The sequence below is a fragment of the Microcaecilia unicolor genome, chromosome 6 (assembly GCF_901765095.1).
Source record: "Microcaecilia unicolor chromosome 6, aMicUni1.1, whole genome shotgun sequence".
In the NCBI taxonomy this organism is placed as follows: domain Eukaryota; kingdom Metazoa; phylum Chordata; class Amphibia; order Gymnophiona; family Siphonopidae; genus Microcaecilia; species Microcaecilia unicolor.
The window spans coordinates 18,154,659-18,179,674 of record NC_044036.1 but is presented as its reverse complement, the minus strand read 5'-3'; the positions used below and the strand labels follow the sequence as shown (position 1 = coordinate 18,179,674).

The 25,016-nt window shown below is 45.3% G+C and overlaps 1 protein-coding gene across 1 annotated transcript in view; it reads right to left on the bottom strand.

Moving 5' to 3' along the window:
* The window catches only part of LOC115471794 (cytochrome P450 4B1-like), a 48,235-nt gene that overhangs the window by 7,363 nt on the left and 15,856 nt on the right, over nucleotides 1-25,016 (bottom strand). Inside the window, exons 5-9 of the mRNA XM_030205628.1 lie at nucleotides 22,193-22,317; nucleotides 18,009-18,160; nucleotides 15,830-15,936; nucleotides 13,630-13,820; nucleotides 8,649-8,782 (exon numbers count right to left, since the gene is read on the bottom strand). Coding sequence (XP_030061488.1) covers nucleotides 8,649-8,782; nucleotides 13,630-13,820; nucleotides 15,830-15,936; nucleotides 18,009-18,160; nucleotides 22,193-22,317 — 709 coding nt within the window. The remainder of the gene's footprint in view (nucleotides 1-8,648; nucleotides 8,783-13,629; nucleotides 13,821-15,829; nucleotides 15,937-18,008; nucleotides 18,161-22,192; nucleotides 22,318-25,016) is intronic.

The following is a 25,016-nucleotide window of genomic DNA, read 5'->3' as shown; positions in this document are numbered from 1 at the left end:
CAGAAATCATATTGTAAGGAGGAGGTAGAAGGAAGGCAGAGAAGAGCTGATAGTGACAGTAAGCGGGGAAAGGAGAAAAACCCTCAAGAGGGGAAAAGGGAATAGGAGACTGATGAAAAGGGAAGAGAACTACAGAGCCCAGCAACACTTGCAAGGAAGGAGGGAACAAGAGAAACAGTACCACAACTCCCAGCAGGTAGTAGAGTCAGGGGGTGATTGGGAGATGGAGGATAATCAGGGGGAGGAGCAGCACCTGGGAGAGAGGGTGGGGGAAGACTCCACGGAGTGGGAGGAGATTGAACTAGGAGAAGAAAGCGAAAGGAAAGAGGTTGGTGAGGAGCAAATGGAGTTCTTTTGCTCAGGACAAAGAGAGGTGGAAAAGGAAGAGACTGCAGAGAGAGAGAAGCCAGAGATTTGGGGCCGCTAAGTGACATTGCCTAGATGCGGTCTGGCTTCATGGAACTGTGGGAATTAATTACCTGAAGGAGGTCAGTCTGAACATTTGTGGGAGGTTGTCAGAGTGTTGGTGTCTGGCAAATGAGGGTGGTGAAAATGCCTCTAACTCCTAGGCAGTAGCAGAGAGGAGCGGAGGAATAGACTGAACCACAGATTTTCCCAAGTCTTTAGCTAATTCTAAGACTGAACTGTTGTTTGTTTGGTGTGTTGGAAAAGTGAAGCAAAGTGCACGGAGACCAACAGCTGTGGTACAGTGAACATACTGTTTTTCCCACTGGTACCGCGGTGTAATAAAGTACTCTGCAGGATAAATTTGGGTACTGTGAATAATTACTTTTTGCAAGTAAGCAGGAGCAGTTCCTCTTAGGAGGTGGATTAGCCCCAATTGTGTGGGTGAAGACAGACAGCACGGAGAGGTGCGGGTCAAGAGCAGACAGCACGGAGAGGTGCTTGCTGACAATATGCATAATTTTAAAGTACCATTACAACAAGCTTTACTGAAAAACTATATCAAAGATAAAATTAAATGTAATTAAAATCCCTAACTAACTATCAAGGAATACTGATGACATTGTGATCTCAACCCTGAGAATGATATTACCATTACTAAATGTACCAAAAGACTGTGCAAACTAGTGTTGAGTATTGTAAAAGCACTCTCTTCAGTTCTTAGACCAACAAGTCCTTAATTATCTAACTATATAAATGACAAGTGACCGACTCACCCGCAAATGCGCAGTACAGCCCGAACGTTGAGAGAGGAAAAGTCCAAGCCCCGCCTCCACAAGCTCCAGAACCAGAAAGGAGGAAGAGTCAGAGGCGGGGCGAGGGGCGGAGAGTACAGAACAGGCCGAACGTAATGGAGGTTGCCGAAGCACCAACCTCCACCCTCCTCCCCAACATTGCCGCCGCCACTCCCACTCCCCTCCATGCCGGGCCCCCTGCACTGACATGACAGCGCCTCTCACCTCCATGTGAAAGCGTTGCAGGCAGCAGAAGATCGATCTTCTGCTGTCTGCAGCGCTTTCACACGGTGGTGAGAGGTGCTGTCATGTCAGTTAAGGGGGCCTGGCACGGAGGGGGGAGGGAGCGGCAGCGAGGAGAATAGCTGGACATGGGGGGAGGGGAGGGGAGAGAGCAGGGTTGGTGGACGGGGGGGGAGGGCAGGGGAGACTGCAGGGTTGCTGGACATGGATCAATGGAGGGGAGGGGAGGGCAGGGGACAGAGGAGGGTTGCTGGACATGGATCGATGGAGGTGAGAATTATTAAATTTAGAACAACAAAAAAACTCGCCCGTTTTAACGGGCTTAACGGCTAGTAGGACAATATCCAATATGCGAACTGATATAATATAGTAGCTTGCAACAGACTCATGATATGAACTCCTCCATAGGATACCGCAATTTCCAATATCATTCTCTTGACTGCAAAAGACCACAATAGCTAGCAATGAAGAGGAAAGGAATCCAAATCTCACCGTTCAACCCTCACCTTCAACTTGAGTGCTCCAAATCTATGAGAATTCCAGAGCGTTATTAGGTACGATAACAAAAACCTATTCAAGTTCCATCTTCTGTCTTTTTCTTCTGTGTTATAAGAGGAGTCTGATTTATTCTTTTAAACATGCCAGTAACTCCTGAGGCAGGCAGCAAGGCCGAAACATGGTCCCGTGTCGAGTCTTTATGGTTACGAGTCTTTGTGGTTACACTACAATCAATATATATTGAAGAACCACCCAAGTGTGTTTGGAAGGTCTATCAACGAACTCCACTTCCCTTCCTCCAGCCATCCTGAAACATTAGCACATGGCCATTAATACTTAAAATACAAAAAAAGGCATGTCCACGTGGGAATAAAAATGACCTTAGTGCATGGGAAAACCCGCCTAAGTGTGTGCTAAGGCCACTTTTTAAATCGCAGCTTAGCCAAAGTTGAATCTTTTTCAAACCATAAGAGATTTGCTGCATAATACTTGGACCATTGGGCATCGTAGAGTAAAAGGGACACTCAGGGAGGACAAAACCATAGTCATGAGACTAAATGAATTCTTTGCTTTGGTTTTTACTGAGGAAGATATAATGGAACCAACCTAGAAATGGTAAGGGCTGCATTTCAATAAAAATTTTAATCGCAATTAATTGTGCGATTAAAGGTATGTTATGACTTGCCTAGAGTCACAAGGAGCTGCATGGGGGAAAAAAATAACATACTTTTAAAAATAACAGCCCTAAATATGTTAAATACATTAAATACATTTACTTGAGAACCAAGTAAACTCCGTAATAAAGAAAATGTTTTACTCAATGTGGAAACTCAAAAGAATAAAATCTTTCTTCCCAAGGGAAATATTTCGAAACCTAATACAATCAATGGTCCTAAGCCATACAGACCACTGCAACAGAATCTATGAGGGATGTAAAGAACAACTCGCAAAAAAAAACTCCAGACCGCCCAAAACACAGCTGCCAGGCTGATAGTTGGTAAAACACGCTTTGAAAGCGCCAAACCCCTCCAAGAAAAGCTACACTGGCTCCCAATCAAAGAACGGATCATCTTCAAAATCTGCACCTTGGTCCACAAAATTATCTACGGCATAGTCCCAGGATACATGATAGACCTCATAGATCTACCAACCAGAAACAGAATCGGATCATCACGATCATACCTAAACTTACACTACCCAAATTGTAAAGGACTGAAATACAAAAGAACTTATGCATTCAGCTTCTCCTACCTAAGCGCACAACTATGGAATGGACTCCCAAAAGCTGTGAAAACAATCCATGACCGCGGAATACTACAAAAGGGCAATACTAAGAGAGATTCAGTTCCTTACAAAGTGGATGCGAAACGGGAGCTCGCTGTAGAGCAAACCGACTGGAAAAGAAAAAAAATGCCCAAATAAAAGATAAGTGCAAAGATTGCGGATATATATACTGTAGAACTGCGTTATAAAAAAAAGGTAGATTAGACTGATGAGGATTCCCGCATGGTAACGCACTGGTAGGGTGAAAGAACCAGCGGCATAGCGAAGCGGTGCTGTTCAAAAGAAAAAGAACGGCACCGGGGATCTGAAGTCTGTTTACCTCAAAAATAAATAACAATTAAAAAAAAAAGACTTTGTAGGTGTATATAGTTTGCTATAGAGTTATTAAATTATGAAATTTATTGAGCAAAGTACAGGTGGTTTAATTGAAAAAAATAATACAAAATACAAATTGACAAATTACAGGTGATGATTCAGATGATTTCAAACTAATCCTGGTGAACCTGGAAGATATACTAGACCAAATCAACAAGCTAAAGAGCAGAAAATCACCTGGACTGGATGGTAAATACCCCAGAATACTAAAAAAAAAAAAAACCCTTAAAAATGAAATTACAGATCTACTATTATTAATCTATCATTAAGGGCCCCTTTTGCTACACCTCTCTAGTGATTCCTGGCACAGCAAATGCAACGCAGCCCATTCAAATTGAGGTGGGGTCAGGGAGGAGCCGGGAGCTATGCAGTAATATTCAGTGTTCGGTGTCCGCACAGCTAAGTGACCAAACAGGACCACGTAAAAAAGCAGCCCAAAATTTGATTGCTTAGTTATCTGGGATGAGAGAGAAAAAATGACAGCGGTACTTACATAGTAACATAGCAAATGACAGCAGATAAAGACCTGAACGGTCCATTCATTCTGCCCAACAAGATAAACTCATTTTACATGGTATGTGATACTTTATATGTATACCCGAGTTTGATTTGTCCTTGCCTTTCTCAGGGCACAGCCCGTAGAAGTCTGTCCAGCACTCTTCTTGTACTAAAAGTTCTGAAGCTAACGTCGAAGCCCCTTAAAATTTACACTCCAGCCCATCCCTTATCTATTCAGTCATGATCAGGGCGTAGACCGTAGAAGTCTGCCCAGCTCCCGTTTTGTTTCCAATTACCGGCATCGCCACCCAATCTCCGCTAAGATTCCATGGATCCATTCCTGCTAAACAGGATTCCTTTGTGTTTATCCCACGCATGTTTGAATTCCATTACCGTTTTCATCTCCACCACCTCCTGCGGGAGGGCATTCCACATATCCACCACCCTCTCCGTGAAAAAATACTTCCTGACATTAGTCCTGAGTCTGCCCCCCTTCAACCTCAGTTCATGTCCTCTAGTTCTACTGCCTTCCCGTCTCCGGAAAAGGTTCGTTTGCAGATTAATACCTTTCAAGTATTTGAACGTCTGTATCATATCACCCCTGTTTCTCCTTTCCTCCAAGGTATACATGTTCAGGTCAGCAAGTCTCTCCTCGTACGGTTTGCAACGCAAATCCCATACCATTTTCGTAGCTTTTCTTTGCACCGCTTCCAGTCTTTTTACATCTTTAGCAAGATACGGCCTCCAAATACATGCTTAGCAAGATACGGCCACTCGTACTTATGCAGGTCCCAGACAATATTCATCTGGGACACACATTAAGTACGAGTGGCCAGCAGCAGTCCAGTCAGATCCAGATATTCAATGTCAGTTCCCGGACAGGCACCGACTATCCAGGTTTGATGATGGTCAGTGTTTACAAACCTGCTGACCACCGCTAGTTGAATATTGACCAGTAAGTGTTGGAAACTTATACTTTGTAGCTTACTTCTGCCTGTAGATAGTCAATGATGAAACTGTCCCATGTTTTTGCCTGAAGAATCTAAATTTAAATTAAGCCTTGGGTGACTCTCTTTATAATTGTGGTTAATAAATCCCAATAAATAAATAAACCCTTAGGTTCAGAGCGAACGTTCTGGCCTGGAGTGACAAACTGAGTGCAAGAGGAATGGATTATCTGTGCCAGTGACCTTCCAGTGAAAGCTGGTTCTAGCCCTGACCTTTATACAAATTTTAAAAATGTACTAAAGTTACCCACCTGATGCTCACAGGGCAAGACAAGGTTACACATTAAACTAAAAGTGTTAAAAGTAAGTGGGTGAAAAGCAGCAATGGTGACATCGCTATACACAACAGCCCTTTAAAAGTTGCAGTTACAACAGACTTGCTTGGAATGGAGGAGTGGCCTAGTGGTTAGAGCACTGGTCTTGCAATCCAGAGGTGACCAGTTCAAATCCCACTGCTGCTCCTTGTGATCTTGGGCAAGTCACTTAACCCTCCATTGCCTCAGGTACAAACTTAGATTGTGAGCCCTCCTGGGACAGAGAAATATCCAGAGTACCTGAATGTAACTCACCTTGAGCTACTACTGAAAAAGGTGTGAGCAAAATCTAAATAAATAAGTTGCCATAGTTTGTCTGAATAAACTCAAAAAGCCAGTGCTTGACAAGTGGGGAATCCCCCCCCCCAAAAAAAAAAGATACCATCTATTATGCCATGCCCAGTATAATACCCTCAGTGGCATCTAACAATACCAGTCCACACCTAAATATGCAACCCCCCCCCGCCAGGTATTCCTCTCCACACCAGCAAACGGGCAATTTTGTGATTCACACTTTCCTACGGTGGTGTCCATGTTGATCTGCAATAATCAAACTAGATCATAAACAATCTTTCTGTTCTTTGACCGTTAGTTTTCAGTATTTGTCCCCTTTAAAATGGCAGCAGCATTTGAACAAGTTATTTGGTTGTCTGATCTGAGCAGCAAAATATGTTTAGTTTTACCAAAGGCATTTATGTTTAAAAATGACAAGAGGAATTTAAAGCAGTTTCTTGGATGGCCCTCATGGAGTATATCTAACCCACCCTGGTTTTTATGTGGTGATGTGATGAGGTTAGTTTAAGACAACTGTAATTACTACAGTGATTTGATATGGTCATTACAGTCAAATATACTGGCTTACAAGTGGTTTTGCAATAAAGTAATATACCTCTGAAATATATAATTAATCAAGCTCTTCACATGGCCAAAGGATTGATAAGAACATAAGAATAGCCATACTGGGTCAGACTAGTATCCTGCTTCCAGCAGTGGCCAATCCTGGTCACAAGTACCTGGCAGAAACCCAAAGAGTAGCAACATTCCATGTAGAACCCCAAAGAGTAGCAACATTCCATGTAGAACCCCAAAGAACAGCAAGATTCTGGAGTCCTAAAGAGTAATAAGATTCCAGGCAGAATCTCTAGGAACATTTCATGCTACCAATCCCAGGGCAAGCAGCGGCTTCCCCCATGTCTATCTCAATAGCGGACTACGGACTTTTCCTCCAGGAACTTGTCCAAATCTTTTTTAAACCCAGATAAATTAACCACCATTATCACATTCTCAAATTAACATCAAAGTAATTTATAAGTTCCCTGTTCCTCATGCCTTTTGTTATAATAGATACCTGAATAATCTGTGGCTTAATCATTTTTTTTGCAGTGAAAACGTGAAAGATTCTCTGGTTCAGTTAACCACTAAAGAGAACGTAATGAGGAATACTCGTTCTATTTATGTGTAGAATTGATAAACCACACATTCAAAAAGTCATCATGAGGGAAAATATTCTAATAAAGTCACAGAACAAAACCATAAAATCAACAGCATAATATTCAACAAAGAATCGACGTTAAGGAGTCCTTTTCATAAGATGCGGCAAGCGTTAACGTGTGCTTACCGCAGGATAAAATTCACTAGCTAAAGGTGTGCTCAGCCATCCTAAAGTACTTTTTGCACATGTGCGTGATACCTACGTGCTACAAAATAATTATTAGTTTTTAGCACTGGGTCAGGTCTGGGGGCAGCGAGTAGGCATGTTCCGTGCTAATCGGTTACGGCACCAATTAGTACGTGGTTAGAACATGAGCCTTTTCTGCCTACATTATAGGTGTCGGTAAGTGCTCACGCACTAATGGGAAAATTAACGCATGGCCATTATTGCAGAAATAGAAAAAAAATCGGCCATTTCCCAGCAGCGTTAAAAGTGGCCTTAGCGTGCAGGAAAGACCCGTACTGGGGATATCACAGGCCACCTTTTAGCCCTAGGTGGCCAAACAAAGACACAGGAGAAGGTAGAAAACAAGGGGAAGAGGGAAGCATAGAATGACAACACACAACCAGAGACTTCAAAACAGAATGCAAGAGGTAGTATGTTCTTAAAAAAAGGGACAGTCATGCTGAAAGATCTGGAAGAGGCTAAGTATAAGAGTAGGCCAAGATAGCACTGAAAACAACCCACAAAGTATTAATATGCCCCCCCCCCAACAAAAACAGCCAAGCTTTAAGCAATGACTGCATGCTAACATAGTAAATGACAGCAGATAAAGACCTGAACGGTCCATCCAGTCTGCCCAACAAGATAAACTCATTTATGTGATACTTTATACCTGAGTTTGATTTGTCCTTGCCATTCTCAGGGCACAGACCTAGATGTCTGCCCTGCACTCTTCTTGTACTAAAGGTTCTGAAGATTCTGGAATCCTAAAGAGTTACAAGATTCCGGAATCCCAGTTAGTAGCAACATTCCATGTAGAATCCCAACTAGTAACATAGTAAATGACAGCAGATAAAGACCTGTACGGTCCATCCAGTCTGCCCAACAAGATAAACTCATTTTACATGGTACAGTATGTGATACTTTATACCCGAGTTTGATTTGTCCATGCCATTCTCAAGGCACAGACCATAAAAGTCGGCCCAACACTCTTCTTGTACTAAAAGTTCTGAAGCTAACGTCGAAGCCTCTTAAAATGTACACTCCAGCTTATCCATATCTATTCAGTTATGATGAGGGCGTAGACCATAGAAGTCTGCCTAGCACTGGAACTGGTTTTGCTTCCCAATTACTGGCGTTGCCACCTAATCTCCGCTAAGATTCCGTGGATCCATTCCTTCTAAAAAGCATTCCTTTGTGTTTATCCTACGCATGTTTGAATTCCGTTACCGTTTTCATCTCCACCACCTTTCTCGCAGAATATTTTCTCACTAATCACACCATCCAGCCGCAGTTGTACCGCGTGGCTTTCTGCATCAGCATCTTCCGTGCGTCTGCAGTGCCGTTATTGATATTCTCTGTGGCCTCGTTGTCATGACAAGTCAAATACATGAATTGTGACAGTGATAATTAAGTGCATTCAGACCTGAAAAATAAACCAATGTATATTGAAAAAAAAAAATCAGGAAAAGATAGAAATCAGAATCGCCATTATCTCAGGAGAGAACCTCTCTCGGATCAGACAGTAGTTTCAGTTTCACCTGCTATAGATAAGGATTAATAAGATCAAACCAACCTGCAGGGACGGAGCGCCCGTCAAAGAAGGTGATAGGTTTGGTGAGCTCACGGGATATTCCAGGGACCGGTGGGTAAAGGCGGAGACATTCCTTGATAAACATTGTGGTGTGGGTCATCTTACTGAGGTCATCCCTGAAAGAAATGCAGAACAAGGGTTAGTTCTATGTGAGGCACAGAATGTACAATTAAAAAACTCCAGTATCAGGAACATCTCTTCTGGGTGGAATAATGATTTGTAACTTAAAGAATCGTTCTAGCCTAACTGCATCTGTTTTTTTTTTTTGAAAGCATATCATTTCTGACTGCAGTAACTCTCCAGCCTTCTGAATTTGGATCAGGTGCCATTCCTGTTTTTAGATTAAAAGGAACGTACTACATTCAAAATTTGCACTTTGGTTCATAAAATTATTTACGGAGAGGCCCCGGTCTACATGTCAGACCTCATAGACTTACCACCCAGGAACACTAAAAGATCAGCACGCACATTCCTGAACCTCCATTACTCCAGCTGCAAAGGATTAAAGTACAAATTAACATATGCATCCAGCTTCTCCTACATAAGCACGCAGCTATGGAATGCATTACCACTCGCCATGAAAAAAATACGCGACCTAACTAACTTTTGGAGATCACTGAAGACCTACCTGTTCAACAAGGCATACCACAATGATCAATCCTAATTCCAGACAATGAAACGCAAGCCTGAATTGAATGCGACCTAACTCTCTATACTCGACTACCAAAGCCTACTCTACCATGAATGAACTTTCAACGAAATACCACACTCTCTCTTATTCCTAATATGAACTCTTTATACTTGACTGCTTAATCTACTATCCAGCTTATAATTGAAAAAGAAAAACGCCTATATTGCGACCCAAATCGGGAGATAGACGTTTATCTCACAAAAACGAATAAAGCGGTATAATCGAAAGCCGAATTTGGACGTTTTCAACTGCACTCCGTCGTGGATGCAGACAAAGTTGATGGGGGCGTGTCAAAGGCGTGGTGAAGGCGGAACTGGGGCGTGGTTATCGGCCGATCAGAGATAGGCGCCTTTCGCCAATAATGGAAAATAAATATGCGTTTTTAGCAAGAATTTAGGGCACTTTTCCTGGACCCTGTTTTTCCACGAAAAGGGCCCCAAAAAGTGCCCTAAATGACCAGATGACCACTGGAGGGAGTCGGGGATGACCTCCCCTGACTCCCCCAGTGGTCACAAACCCCCTCCCACCACAAAAATATGCCGTTTCACAACTTTTTATGTTCACCCTCAAATGTCATACCAACCTCCCTGGCAGCAGTATGCAGGTCACTGGAGCAGTTATTAGGGGGTGCAGTGGACGTCAGGCAGGTAGACCCAGGCCCATCCCCCCCACCTGTTACACTTGTGCTGGTAAATGGGAGCCCTCCACACCGCCCCCCAAACCCACTGTACCCACATGTAGGTGCCCCCCTTCACCCCTTAGGGCTATAGTAATGGTGTAGACTTGTGGGCGGTGGGTTTTGAGGGGGATTTGGGGGGCTCAACACCCAAGGGAAGGGTGCTATGCACCTGGGAGCTCTTTTACCTTTTTGGTTTTTTTTGTAAAAGTGCCCCCTAGGGTGCCCGGTTGGTGTCCTGGCATGTGAGGGGGACCAGTGCACTACGACTCCTGGCCCCTCCCACGAACAAATGCCTTGGATTTATTCGTTTTTGAGCTGGGCGCTTTCATTTTCCATTATCGCTGAAAAACAAAAACGCCCAGCTCACAAATTGTCGAATAAAACATGGACGTCTATTTTTTGCGAAAATACGGTTCGGTCCGCCCCTTCACGGACCCGTTCTTGGAGATAAATGCCCATGGAGATAGACGTTTTCGTTCGATTATGTCCCTCCACGTCAATCATGATCTTTAATGTAATACCATTTGTATCTCTCACTCCGGAATGGCGATCGCCATGACGGAACAACGTAAGCCACATTGAGCCTGCAAACAGGTGGAAAAAATGTGGGATACAAATGCAACAAATAATAATAATAATGTACACTAGTTTGTTACTCTTTTATATACCTCTACTAGAAGGATACTAATTTACCTTCTCTTTCCCTTAAAATTGTTCCCATTAATAGACAAGGAAGTGCACTGAACTACAGCCACAGAACAAATCTGAACAAGTTTCTACCTATCTCCCAATAAATCTATCTGCTTCCTAAATCCCTCAGAACAGGTATTAAAAAAAAAAAAAAAAAAGAGTTGGGACTTGGTAGCATCTTCATTTCCTTTGATCCACAGGCACAAAAAGCTCCTACACTTGAAATAAGGCAAAGCAACACTGTGCCCCTAAAATTGCAGCTCTCGTTACAGCTATTGCCTCTGTCCAAACTGAAAGCTTGGTCCAAGGCAAGATTCTGGTTTCATGAGATATATGTATCCACATTGAATCTATCAGGAAAGAAGTACAAGAATTAAGAGAGGAGGTGGCAAAACTAAGAAGCATCTGCGATAACCAGAAATTCAGCCCAGAGATGCATGTTGAAACATTGGGGGATCTCCAGCAAAGGGACAGAAGATCTTTGTGCAGAAAGAGGACAGCTGGACACAAGTCACCAGACCTACAAAAACCAACCCTCCAACTCCGTCTTCTGTTGAACTGATGAATCGGTTCACAGCCTTGGAGGCAAAAGAGCCGAAAACATCTCAAGAACAAGAAGAGACAATGATCGTTAATCACAAAGCCGCTGGATTGGTGGCCAATAAGAAGCGAAAAGGTAGTTGTTTATTTATTTATTTAGATTTTGCTCACACCTTTTTCAGTAGTAGCTCAAGGTGAGTTACATTCAGGTACTCTGGATATTTCTCTGTCCCAGGAGGGCTCACAATCTCAGTTTGTACCTGAGGAAATGGAGGGTTAAGTGACTTGCCCAAGATCACAAAGAGCAGCAGTGGGATTTGAACTGGCCCCCTCTGGATTGCATGAGCGGTACTCTAACCACTAGGCCACTCCTCCACCCTCGCCTCACCCTATGCTTGGAACAACCTTCCTGAGCCCTTACGCCAAGCCCCCTCCCTGCCCATCTTCAAGTCTTTGCTTAAAGCCCACCTCTTCAATGCTGCATTTGGCACCTAACTCTTACCGTTCAGTAAATCCAGACTGCCCCATTTTGACCGCCCCTATCGGACTGACCGTTCATTTGTCTCTTAGATTGTAAGCTCTTTGAGCAGGGACCGTCCCTCTATGTTAAATTGTACAGCGCTGCGTAACCCTAGTAGCGCTCTAGAAATGTTAAGTAGTAGTAGTAGTATTTAGATTAATGCAATTGCTGGGATGGGGTGATTATTGACCAGCTGATGACAGTGGAGGAATTGCATAGTGGTTAAAGCAGTGGGCTGAAAAGCACTCAGGTATACATTAAGCCTCTCCCCTACCCCTTCCAGGACAGGGAAATACCTACTCTTACCTGAATGAAAGTCATCTTGAACTACACTGAAAGAGGTGTGAGCTAAATCTAAATAAATAAGCAAGGAAACACAGCCAGAACCTGGAGGGTAAAAATCAAGTTGTAAAAAAACATCCAGAGCAAGAAAAAGAAACTAATCCCTGGGTGGAGCTAAGCAATAGATAAACTGCAGCCCCACCTCAGAAATGGCCTAGAGCAGCGGTTCCCAAACCTGTTCCACCAGTCCGGTAATCAAGAGAAATCTGTAGGTGATGGGAGGTCATGCACACAAATGTAGCTCATGAATATTCATTGCAGATATCCTGAAAACCCAACAGACTGTGGGCTCCCTCAGAAGACGTTTGGGAACCACTAGCCCAGACAATAGGAATTAGCAGAAGAAATCAGAGAAAAATGTTTCTTCACTCAATGTGTAATTAAACTCTGGAATGCCTTGCAAGAGAATGTGGTAAAGGTGGTTAGCTTACCACATAAGCACCGCCATACTGGGAAAAGACCAAGGGTCCATCAAGCCCAGTATCCTGAGCCCCTACGTCTTGCCCCATCCTTGGCCACCTTTAAATCTAGACTGAAAGCCCACCTCTTTAACATTGCTTTTGACTCGTAACCACTTGTAACCACTCGCCTCCACCTACCCTCCTCTCCTCCTTCCTGTACATATTAATTGATTTGATTACTTTATTTTTTTGTCTATTAGATTGTAAGCTCTTTGAGCAGGGACTGTCTTTCTTCTATGTTTGTGCAGCGCTGCGTACGCCTTGTAGCGCTATAGAAATGCTAAATAGTAGTAGTAGTAGTAGTATCCTGTCTCCGACAGCAGCCAATCCAGACTTCAAAAACCTGGCAACCCCCCCCCCCCCCCCCACCCCAAAAAAAAAAAAAAAAATTTTGTTTTTTTTAAATGTTCAATGGACTTTTCCCTCAGGAATCTGTCCAAACCCCCCTTAAACTCCGTAAGGCCAGCTGCTGTCACCACATTCTCCGGCAACGAGTTCCAGAGTCCAACCACACGCTGAGTAAAGAAAACCTCTCTCCTATTTGCTTTAAATCTACCATATTCTAGCTTCATCTTGTGTCCCCTGGTTTTGTTGTTGTTTGAAAGTGTAAACAAACGCTTCACATCTGTCCGCTGTACTCCGCTCATTATCTTGTAGACTTCTATCGTATCCCTTTCTAGGTCTGCTAACTGGCTAAGTAACCACATAAATTTAGGAAGACAAAATAGCTGTTGTAACTGTAAGTGGCGAGTTAACTGAGCACCAGTCCAAATAATGGCCTGCGCCTGGTTAACAGCCAGGTCGGCAGTCTTACCTGGATATTTAACGCCAGGATCTGCACTTGCCCAGGCATTCAATACCGGGCTTAGCCCAGCTGCTTACCTCTGTGGGCTGAATATCGACCCCTATAATTTAGCTCGCAAATGACACATTTACGAGCGAAAGGTTATAGAAAGAGGCAACAAGTGTTTTTCCCTCTTTCTATCATGCAGGGAGTCCTCTTGGGGAATCAGACAGATTAAAGCAGCCATTTGTCTCACCATTCCACCGTGTCACGATCCCCCAGAATCTCTTGGATTTCCTCCCTGCATTTTTCCTGGTGCTCTGGGTACTTGGCCAAGCAGTACAAGATCCAGGAGATGCCACTGGCTGTGGTATCGTGACCCTCAAACATGAAGGTGTCCACCTCAGCACGGAGATCCTTACTGGAGAGGCCTTCGCCGTTCTCATCCTGGGTAAATAAGAACACACTGTCAAAAGGGGTTAAAAACTCCCATAGCAGCTCCCACCAATGTATGAGTGGACAGAAGCACACCGTGTTGAGCTGATTTTCACAAAAATGCTACAATACGCATTTTCAGTGCCTTATGCACAGCACAATTATAAGCACACTAGTAAAAAAGCCCCGCTTCTGATGCAAATGAAACGGAGGCTAGCATGGTTTTCTTCTGTGTGCATGTGGGAGTGTGTGTGTCCCTGCCCTCTGCCCTCTCTCCCTTCCCCTGTGCTGTCTGTCCTCTCTGTCCCCTCCCCCCTCGGAGTCGAGTCCTTCAGTGTTAAGTTTCCTGCTGTGTTTGTGTTACAGAGATAGTGAGGGCTTCTGCCCTCTCTCCCCTCCCCCCTCTGAGTCCTTCACTGTTACAGAGAGAGCGATTTGATTTCGTGCTTTGCTGTGTTTTCCTTCACTGTTTGTGTTATAGAGAGAGCGAGGGCGGGGCAGACACTCATGGGGAAACCGGATATCTCTCCCCCTTCACACTTCCGGCTGGAGGCTTCATTTAGAACGTTGGTGGTGCCTTTTATATATAGAGATAAGCACCGCCCTACTGGGAAAAGACCAAGGGTCCATCAAGCCCAGTATCCTGTCTCTGACAGCGGCCAATCCAGGCTTCAAGAATCTGGCAACCCTCCCAGAAAAAAAAATTAATAATGCTCGATGGACTTTTCCTTCAGGAATCTGTCCAATCCCCCCTTAAACTCCGTAAGGCCAGCCGCTGCCACCACATTCTCCGGCAACGAGTTCCAGAGTCCAACTACACGCTGAGTAAAGAAAAACTTTCTCCTATTTGTTTTAAATCTACCATATTCCAGCTTCATCTTGTGTCCCCTGGTTTTGTTGTTGTTTGAAAGTGTAAACAAACGCTTCACATCTGTCCACTCTATTCCGCTCATTATCTTGTAGACTTCTATCATATCACCCCTCAGCCGCCTTTTCTCCAAGCTGAAGAGCCCGAACCTTCTCAGCCTTTCCTTATAGGGAAGTCGTTCCATTCCCTTTTATCATTTTGAAAAATAAGTGTACTTCAACACTGTGATCAAATCCCCTGTACTGTTCTGAATAGCGCTGGAAAATTAGCGCCGGAACAGCATGGGGGATCAAAGCCTTCATGATCAAAACTTATAGTGTGCAAATTTGCGTATGCTATTTGATTTGATCATCGGGGGTCTTCTGTGGGAGGATTGAGCGTGGCCATCCCACAGAAGTTCTTTGACAGGACCAGTAAATCAGCCTTGTGCCCACCCTTTTGCCCCTCTGTCTTACAACCCAACTTTCTTGCTATTCTTCCTCCTCTTTAAGGCCAGCACCGTGACCACATTCAAAAATATATGATTGCAAGGCTAGCGTTTCCTGGCACCGATGTTGCAACGCATCAAACGAGCATTAGGAAGTGCTGGTAGTGCTACCATATGCTTTGAACGTGCTCTTGGGATCTGACCTTAAAACTCTAGAACTCATTGCCAGAGAATGGGGTAAAAGCAGTTAGCTTAACAAGGTTTAAAAAAAAGATTTGGATAATTTCCTAAAAGAAAAAGTCCATAAGCCATTATTAAGATGGACTTGGGAAAATCCACTGCTTTTTTCTAGGATAAGCAATATAAAATCTGTTTACTCTTTTGGGATCTTGTCAGGTACTTGTGACCTGGATTGGCCACTGTTGGAAACAGGATTCGAGGCCTGATGGACCTTCGGACTGTCCCATATAAGAGAAGGAAGAATAGTGGACAGCTGTAGGACAAAGATTTCCCCACCCTACCTGGCCAACCTAATTCTCTCTTCAGCTGTTGGGGTATGGGGATCTCAGCCACCCATGCAGCTTCATCTGGCTGGTTCTACTGGCTTTTCTGCTGCCCCTCGTGACTCCCTAGGTTCACCTAGTGGTAGGGCATGCCCTCCAAACCAACCTCTTAGTTTGCAGCTGAAAATGTTCTGAAAGATATACACATCTACTAGATACGTACCCTGGCACACAGGAGAATGTCCAGAAAATCCAAATGTCTCTTTTGCTGGATCTTTTCCAGTTCCTTTTCATTCTGAATGGTTTCTTTCCTCTGCTGGATCACTTTGTCTGGGTTAGAAATGATAAAATTGAGAGATCGCTGAATTAGCCAAGATTGGCTCACCGTGTTGCCAAAGCAGCAAACTCATTTAAGTCCTTTGGCAGAGCAGTCTCTAGACCTCTCCGGTTCATTCTACTGTTGGCACGCTTTCAGGACTTGTAAAAGAACACTCTTGGGCTAGGATAATAGACGCCTACAGATAGCCCCAAATTTTGCTGTTAAGCTGCTGACTGGTTCCAGGAGATTTGAACATGTCACACCATTACTTCAGGAGGAACACTGGCTTCCTATCACTTCTCGGATAACCTTGAGTTTACAAGGTTCTTTCCACAGGATGTCCGCAGTACCTGTTAGACCTTTTGGTCTCCTATCTTCTTGCTCGGACTCTTAGGTCCTTTTCTCAGAACCTTCTGGTTGACCCCTCCCCCCGGGAGATAGCCCTACAAACTGTTCGAAACTGGTTGTTTATGGTTTCAGGACCTGTGCTTTGGAATGCCTTACCTACGAATGTTCGGCAGGAGCTGAAAGTTTTATTTACAGCTGCCTTTGATCCTTGATCTTAGGGCCTGGTCTGCCTCCCTTGTCTCACTGTGCCTGGGAGTGACTTACTGGGAGCCTCTGGGATACGGTTACCATATTTGGTCCCCCCCAAAAAGTGGACACGTTCCCCGCCCCACCACACCCACCCCGCCCTCTTTCACATATTTCCCTCCCCCCTGTCACACACCCAGTCACCCCTTCTCCACTCCCCTCCCCGTCACCCCCCCTTTCCTTACTCTACTGCCCTGGTGGTCTAGTGACCTCTTCGGGGCAGGAAAGAGATACGTTACTGCCCGGTTACCGCGTGAGACCTTACCGCTAGGTCAATGGCTGGCGGTAAGGTCTCAGATCCAAAACGGATGCGTGGCAATTTTCGTTTTGCTTCACATCCATTTTCGGCAAAAAATTTTAAAAAGCCATTTTTTTTTTTGCAGGTGCGCTAAACAGGATTCTGCACACGCCCAAAACACAGCTGGGCAGACTTCTACGGTCTGTGCCCTGAGAAAGGCAAGGACAAATCAAACATACCTATACTACCTCAGGCCATTTTTCAGCGCACCTTAGTAAAAGGACCCCCAAAACGCATTAATAAATAGGGTGCACAAACTGAATGCATGCTAAAGAATTATTATTATTAGCATTTGTATAGCGCTACCAGACGCACGCAGCGCTGAACACCTGACACAGAGAGAGACAGTCCCCGCTCAATAGAGCTTACAATCTAAAATAACACACACAGACAATTAAGGGCGAGGGAAGTACTGGGTGACAAGGAACAAGGGGGGGGGGCAAATGAGTAGTGGCTAGGAGCCAAAAGCAGCGGTGAAAAGGTGGGTTTTCAGCATAGATTTGAAAACAGGTAGAGATGGAGCTAGACGTAGAGGCTCAGGAAGTCTATTCCAGGCATTAGGTGCTGCGAGAGAAAAGGAACGAAGCCTGGAGTTAGCAGTGGAGGAGAAGGGGGACGACAAGAGAGATTTGTCCAGTGAGCGGAGTTCACGGGGAGGAATGTAGGGAGAGATGAGAGCGGAGAGGTAATGGGGGGCTGCAGAGTGGATGCACTTAAAGGTCAGTAAGAGAAGTTTGAACTGTATACGGAAGCGGACAGGGAGCCAGTGAATGCACATAATTAGTCATAATTAGCCTTCCGGAAATTACTAAAGACCAACCTGTTCAAAAAGACTTACCATAATGATCCTTCATAAACGACCTGACATCAAAACTCTACCAGAACCAGACAAAATCGAACTCTCTATACCTGTTTGCTTCAATCAATTTGTCACTAATGAAAGTTAATGCATTACCCCCTTATCTCTCACGCCTGAAATGAACTGCTTATCTAACTTACTTTATAATTTATTTCAACATTTATGAACTTTAAATGTAATACTACTTTGTATTTCTCTTTCCGGAAATGGCGTTCGCCATTACGGCTTAACGCGAGCCACATTGAGCCTGCAAAAAGGTGGGGAAATGTGGGATACAAATGCAACAAATAAATAAATAAATAATGGAGGTAATGTGAAGGACTCCGAGATACCTGTATGCTCATGAGCCACTCTGCAGGCTTTCCGGAACCAGAACCCGTGGGGGCTGAGATGGTAAACGAGGTTATTGTGGTAAGGGAAGAAGCGAGTCCTCTGCACAATCAGATAGGAAAGGTCGGAGACAGCTTGAATGTAGGAGCTGATACTGAAAGCAAAGTCAAAGACGTTACCAGTGATGGTGCTAGGTGCAGCGTATTCCTAAAAACTTCATAGAGGCGGGAGGGGGGGGGGTCTTTTTACAAAGGAGCGTAAGTGTCCATGCGCGCCCAACGCGCGCCAATTCTGAGTTACCGCACGGCTACCGCGTGGCCTGGGTGGTAATTTCATTTTTGACACGTGTCCGATACACGCGTCAGAAAATGCTTTTATTTTCTGGCGCGCAGGTGGTTAATCGGCATTTGGATGCGCGTTAACCATTACCGCGTGAGACTTTACCAATAAGTCAATGGCTGGCAGTAAGGTCTTAGACCCAAAATGGACGCGCGCCAATTTTCATTTTCCCGCACGTCCATTTTCAGCCCCCCACCCCCACCCCAAAGGCATTTTTTTTACAGGTGCGCTGAAAAATGATTCTGCGTGCGCCCAAAACACGCACCTACACTCCCGCAGCCCATTTTTCAGCTCGCCTTTGTAAAAGGACCCCAGCATGAGCAAATCAGGGAAGAGGGTCAGCCTGGACTAGGAGAATGAGAAGGAAAAGGGGAAAAGATAAGGGGACTAGAAAGAGGGATATATGGCCAGGCTGGAAGGAAGTAGGTACAGAGAGCCTACAGAGATAGTACGTATTGTAAATTATTTAATTTTAGGATTCATTAAAGATTTTAGATTTTATATATAATGTAATTTCTTTCCTTTTTTTTAAATTTCAGTTACAAACAAATTGTATCAAGGGAAACAAGCAAATGAATTAAGAAATGCCAATATATAATATAATTCAGGAGTTAATTAGCATTCCTACTTGAAAGAAATTAGACCACACTAGAGAGAAAAGAAAACTGGTCTAAATACAATCAATAAGTAACAAAACATTATGAGTAGTCCCAGCATTATAAAGGTCCAGTAAAACGAAGGCTTCGCTATTCCAACAGAACCAGCCCCCAGTGGCGTAGCGAGGTGGGCTGCCACCCGGGGAGGGGCGGTTCGCCGTTGCACCCCCCCCCCCCCGGGTGCAGCACGATGACATACCCCCCCCCGACCCAGTGCCCACCCTCCTCCGTCCAACCAGCTCCCTACCTTTAAAAAAATATCGGAATCCGAAGCGAGGCGCAGCGCCTCCACGTAAAAGAAATGTGCACCATCTCATCGGGCCTTCCCTTGCTCTCTTTGTCTCGCCCTCCGCTGACGCAACTTCCTATTTCCGCAAGGGCGGGACAGACAGAGCGAGACAAGGCCCGATGAGACGGTGCACATTTCTTTTACGTGCAGGCGCGAGGCGCTGCGCCTCGCTTCGGATTCTGATATTTTTTTAAAAGGTAGGGAGCTGGTTGGACGGAGGAGGGTGGGCACTGGGGGGGGGGTGTCGATGCCACGAGGGGGGGAGCTGGCAGGGAGAACCCCCCCCCCAAGCTGACACCCGGGGCGGACCGCCCCTCCTGCCCCCCCCCCTTGCTACGCCACTGCCAGCCCCTTTACCCTCCAAAAAGAAAAGAAGCTGTGAAGGATCATAAAAAACATATTTAACATTATCTAACAAATACATTTGCAGGGGTAACGTAGTTGGAACCAGGGCCACCAAGAGACCGAGCCAGGCCTGGGGCGGGGCCGCCACCGGGCCCGCCCCCCCAGGATCACTGCTGCCCTGCACAACTGGATATACCTTGGCTGGCGGGGGTCCCAAGGCCCCGCCAGCAGAACAGTCTTCTCTTCCACTCCGTCCTTCACAGTTCTGCCGCGTGGCCTGTCCCTGCGGCTGCTTTTTATCTCGGGTCGTGCATGCTCAGTTTCAAAACCGAGCATGCGCGCATGAGGGGAAAACAGCCGCTTGGAAGGCAATGTGGCAGTCGACCGCGAAGAAGATCTCTTCTGCCTGCTGTATCTGCTGCTCCTTCGGGTCCTCCCCAGCCTCCAAGGGGGGGGGGGCCCGGCGCCGGAGTTTTTTCTCTCCTGCTCCTTTCAGGACGCGATCACCTGGGTCCTGTCAGGAGCAGCAAAGAGAGAGAGAGACCCCGGTGCTGCCCCCCCCCCTTGGAGGCCTGGGCCCGGGGAAGTTTGGCCCCTCTCTCGGCAGCCCTGGTTGTGAAGAAATAGCAGCACGGTTATCGATCTAGGGATGTTGTTAAAGGTGAAGGCTGACCAAACTGACAGACAAGACTGTAGTTAGAATGGCACGTGCACAGGAGTTCAGGAAACAGAACATGAGGTAATAGACAAAGGAGTAGGGAGTTTCTGGCTGTACAACACAAGGGAAAAAGATGATGAGTGAAAAGAATGACGTAATGTCTTATGAAAGGGCTTTGTATAGAAATGGTATATAAGTAGCAGCATGATTAGTAAATCGAGGAGTGGCCTAGTGGTTAGGGTGGTGGACTTTGGTCCTGAGGAACTGAGTTCAATTCCCACTTCAGGCACAGGCAGCTCCTTGTGACTCTGGACAAGTCACTTAACCCTCCATTGCCCCAGGTACAAATAAGTACCTGAGCCTGCCATGAGTGGGAAAGCGCAGGGTACAAAAAAAAAATGTCTGAGACAGTTTTTAGCTAATACTTTTGTATATGCAAACTGTACTCCTATGAGAAATTTTTAAATTCCGTATACTCTATTGGTAAGCTAATAAATTACTTTTCTCATACGTGGCCTTGGTCTTTTGTCATTCCAATCTTTTCCCTGGATACGTATGAATATTGGGATGGTGTTAAAAAGACCTAAATCTTTATTACAGTTCAAACTTTCTCCCAGAGAGAAGACTTGCTCTCCTGGTGTGAGTTCATCTAGAAACATCTGGGAAGATCGAATCTTCCCACCCATAAAAATCACATCCACCAACACAGGAGAATATCCGAAGTAGGGCTTTTTGGTCTTGCATAAAAACAAGAAATCATGTTCAACTAGCCCTGTTTTGGGGGGAGGGGTGCACTTACTGCATACATGTTTTTGAAATTGCAACTGTTTTTGTATTTTTTGATATAAAAAGGTTTAGCAAGGTTTTTTTTTTTTTGAGTATTGATTAATCCCATTTTTTTTTTACTAAGCCGCACTGTAAGCACGCTAACATTTTGGTGCGTGTTAAAAATTAGCGCACGCTAATGCTAGAGACATGCATATCCGTGTCTCTACTGTTAGCGCGTGCTAAAAAGTTAGTGCGGCTACAGTGTAGCTTAGTAAACAGGGCCCATAATTTATTTTATTTTTAACACATTTATACCCCCCATTTTCCCACTAGTAGTAGGGTCAATGTGGCTTACACAAGACCGTACGGCAAACTACAGTTCAGTAAAATACAATTAAACAGTGTAACAGTAACATAATAAACGTATAGGTATCGTGTAGAACAACAGAGATAATAAGAGTGAATAAAAAATGATAAGGTCCACGGATTTTGCCATAGCTAAGAAGCGGTAAATTAGGTTGAGCCAGGAAGGTAGGCCTTCTTGAACAGGGTGGTCTTCAGTAATTTCCTGAAATTTAGATGGTTCTGAGTTGATTTTAATATTTTGGGTACTGCATTCCATAGCTGTGTTCCTATGAAGGAGAAGCTGGATGCGTAGGTAGACTTGTATTTGAGGCCTTTGCAGTCTGGATAATGTAAATTTAGGTAGGATCGGGAAAAACTCTCTATCTAGATTGTGTGCTGACTAAGCAACAAGAAGCAGAGGGAGGGAGGGATTTTGGGTGGGGGAGGGAAGTAATAAAATAAAAGAATAAAACATGGAGGTCAGTAGACTGTTGGTAAAAGTTGTGAGGACATGTTCTGTTTTGTATTGTTACTGTTCATGATCTCTGTAACTGCATCCATGGAATAATAAAACTATTTACAAAAAAAAAAAAGGATCGGGAAAAACTGAAACTGATTCTGGGTTTTCCTCTTTTATTTTTGATAGCTTTATTTTAAATGTCACGTGACTAAGGGCTGAATTTAAGGACCATGAAGCAATAAATAGCAGAGGAAGAGAATTCTGCAGTTGACATAGGACCCTCACCGTGACCATTGTATATGACGAAATAAGCTGTCAATACTGACTTGTCATTCTGGCAGTTGCTGTTACAACTGAAGGCGCATTTCATAATGCTGTCCAGGGTCATCAGGCTGACATACTGGAAAAGTTCCACCGACTTGTCCCTGTTGGCTAACGTTTCCCATTTATCCTGAAGGGAACACAGAGCGTAGATTAGAATGGACAAAATTCAACAGGAGGACCTTGTTAATGATTAATTCCTATCATGTTAATAAAGAGAGATAATACAGATAGAAACCTGGCATCTTGTGAGCATTTAGAATATTACTCCATCCCCAGATTCCACACCATGGTTTTGCGGTACCAGTACCTGCTACCTGAAACGTGAAATGGATCTATGAGGAGGCAGGTCTGAGGGGAAACAGAACCACCACAGATGGAGGAAATAGAGAGATGCCTACTGCTTATGACATATCTCTGAAAGAGATCCCCCCCCCCCCCCCCGAATCAGGCCCTACCCAGCACCCAACAGCAGATTTTGGGTGGGCCTAGGCAAGAAGTGCGCATAGCCACCGAGAGGGGGGGGGGACAAAATTCCCCAGGCCCGGGCCTCCAAGGGGGGCCCGGTGCCGCAGCCCCACCCGCCCTCCATCATCGGCCGTCTGCCCCCTGCATTGAAATCGCAGTCTCACCTCCATGAAAGCAGCACTGCAGGCAGCAGAACGCCTCCCTTTGGGCCTCCTTCCCTCCTTGTGTCCCACCCTCACGGAAGTTACGTCAGACGAGGGCGGGACACAGGGAGGGAAGGAGGCCCGAAAGGAGGCGTTCTGCTGCCTGCAGCGCTGCTTTCACACAGGTGAGGCTGTGATTTCAATGCAGGGGGCCCTGCCCGGTGGCGGACAGAGGGGGAGCGGTGGCGACCTCGGGGGGGGGGGGGGGTGGAGGGGAGAGCGGCGGTGGTGACCTCGGGGGGGGGGCGGCCTTACCCTGGGCCCAGCCCAGTCTCTTGGCGGCCCTGGAAGTGGGTGGGCACCGTGTTCTCTCTCCCCCCAACACCAAAACAATATCTCAACTGGCAGGAAAATGCTTCTCTCCGACTTGGCAGTCTGTAGCAGGCATGTGCAGGTGCCAGTATCATGGAGAGCAGCATTTTTATTACCATCAGGGGGGAAGTCTTCAGCTGGCGCGAAACGTGTGCTACTGTTGGGTGGGCCTGAGCCCTAAGTGGGTGGTCTCTCAGTGAAAGTAATGGGAAGCACAGAGCAATCACAAGAGATCCTTAGCAGTAGGAATTGACATGAAGCCTGTGTTCAAGAAGGGTCTTCAATATTGCATCAATGGACAAGGGAAATGGGCCGATTAGATAAGGATAAAAGGGAAAAGGTTCATGTACTTGATATAGCAGTTATGTATATATATTATATACAGGTACTTTCCCTGTCCCCAATGGGCTCACAATCTGAGTCTTGAACCTGTTTGGTTGACTGTTTTAAATTTATTTATTAGGATTTATTTACCACCTTTTTTGAAGGAATTCACTCAAGGCAGTGTACAGTAAGAATAAATCAAGCATGAGCAATAGGCAATTACAGCAGTACAATACAAAGTATGGCATAGTATACGACTTACAATGTCAACACAATACGTAATAGAACATTTTAATTGACAGTGAAGGGTATAAAGCAAAGATGGAACATATGGAATAGGTAAGAAAGTAAGAGGAGTTAGAAAATAAGGTAACTAATTTAACGAAAGGTGGACATGAGGTCAGAGAAATGGTTAAATATCTCAGCTAGGGTAGGAGTGGATAAACATGTCCTGCTGCAGTATGTGTGTGTGTGTGTGTGGGGGGGGGGGGGTTAAATTGGGCCTTGGCATCTGACATTCTGAGGGCGCCAGAGGTTCGGTTCTGCACTGCGACAAAGCTCCTCCTTCTGGCAGGGACCCTTCTTGCGCCGATTGCATGGACCGTCTTCTGAGTCACGGTAGGACCGTGACAATATGTTTTGGATATGTGGTTTTTGCCAATCAGATTGATTCATGGAACATTTTATGTGCCACGTTGGTTCCCTTTTCTTGTCTCATGGTGCAGTGAAAGGTGTTTTGAATCTGAGCACATTCAGCACATTTATACCACTATATAGGTACAACACAAATAGAGAGGGCAAAACAGCATACAAACAAACAACAACAACACTGGGCCTTCAAGACTAGGACAACAGGAGTACTTTATTGACATGCGACCCGACACGGGCCGTATTTCGGCGTCAAGTGACACCAGTGGCGTTCCTAAGGGGGCAGACACCCGGGGCAGCGCCCCGCCCCCTCGGGTGCAGCACCCCACCCCCTATGCAGCGCGGAACCCCCCCCAGGTGCACGCCGCTGGGGGTGCCGCAGCGCGCGCCTGCTCGGAGTTCCCTGACTTTGCGCGTTCACTGGAGCTCCCTCTGACCCGGAACAGGAAGTAACCTGTTCCAGGGCAGAGGGAGCTGCAGCGAACGCGCGAAGTCAGGGAACTCAGAGCAGGCGCGCGCCGCGGCACCCCCCAGCGGCGTGCACCCGAGGCGGACCGCCCCCACCGCCCCCCCCCCTTGGTACGCCACTGAGTGACGCCTGCCTCAGGGGTCAAAATTTAGTTCTGCAGTGTATAAATTGTGTAGGTCAAATGCCTCAACACATTAAGGTGTTATTATACAAAATGATCGCTACAACACGAAAAAATGGGCTCTTGCAAAAGCCTTCTCCTGTGCACAAATAGCCGCTAAAAAAAAAGCGCTATTCCTCCACACATCTAATTCCTATAAGCTTCAATCTGTTATATCCAAAATGTTTTGTGCTTTACTGGTTCAACAGGAAAATATGGAGAGATACAGTTTGTTAATATTTATT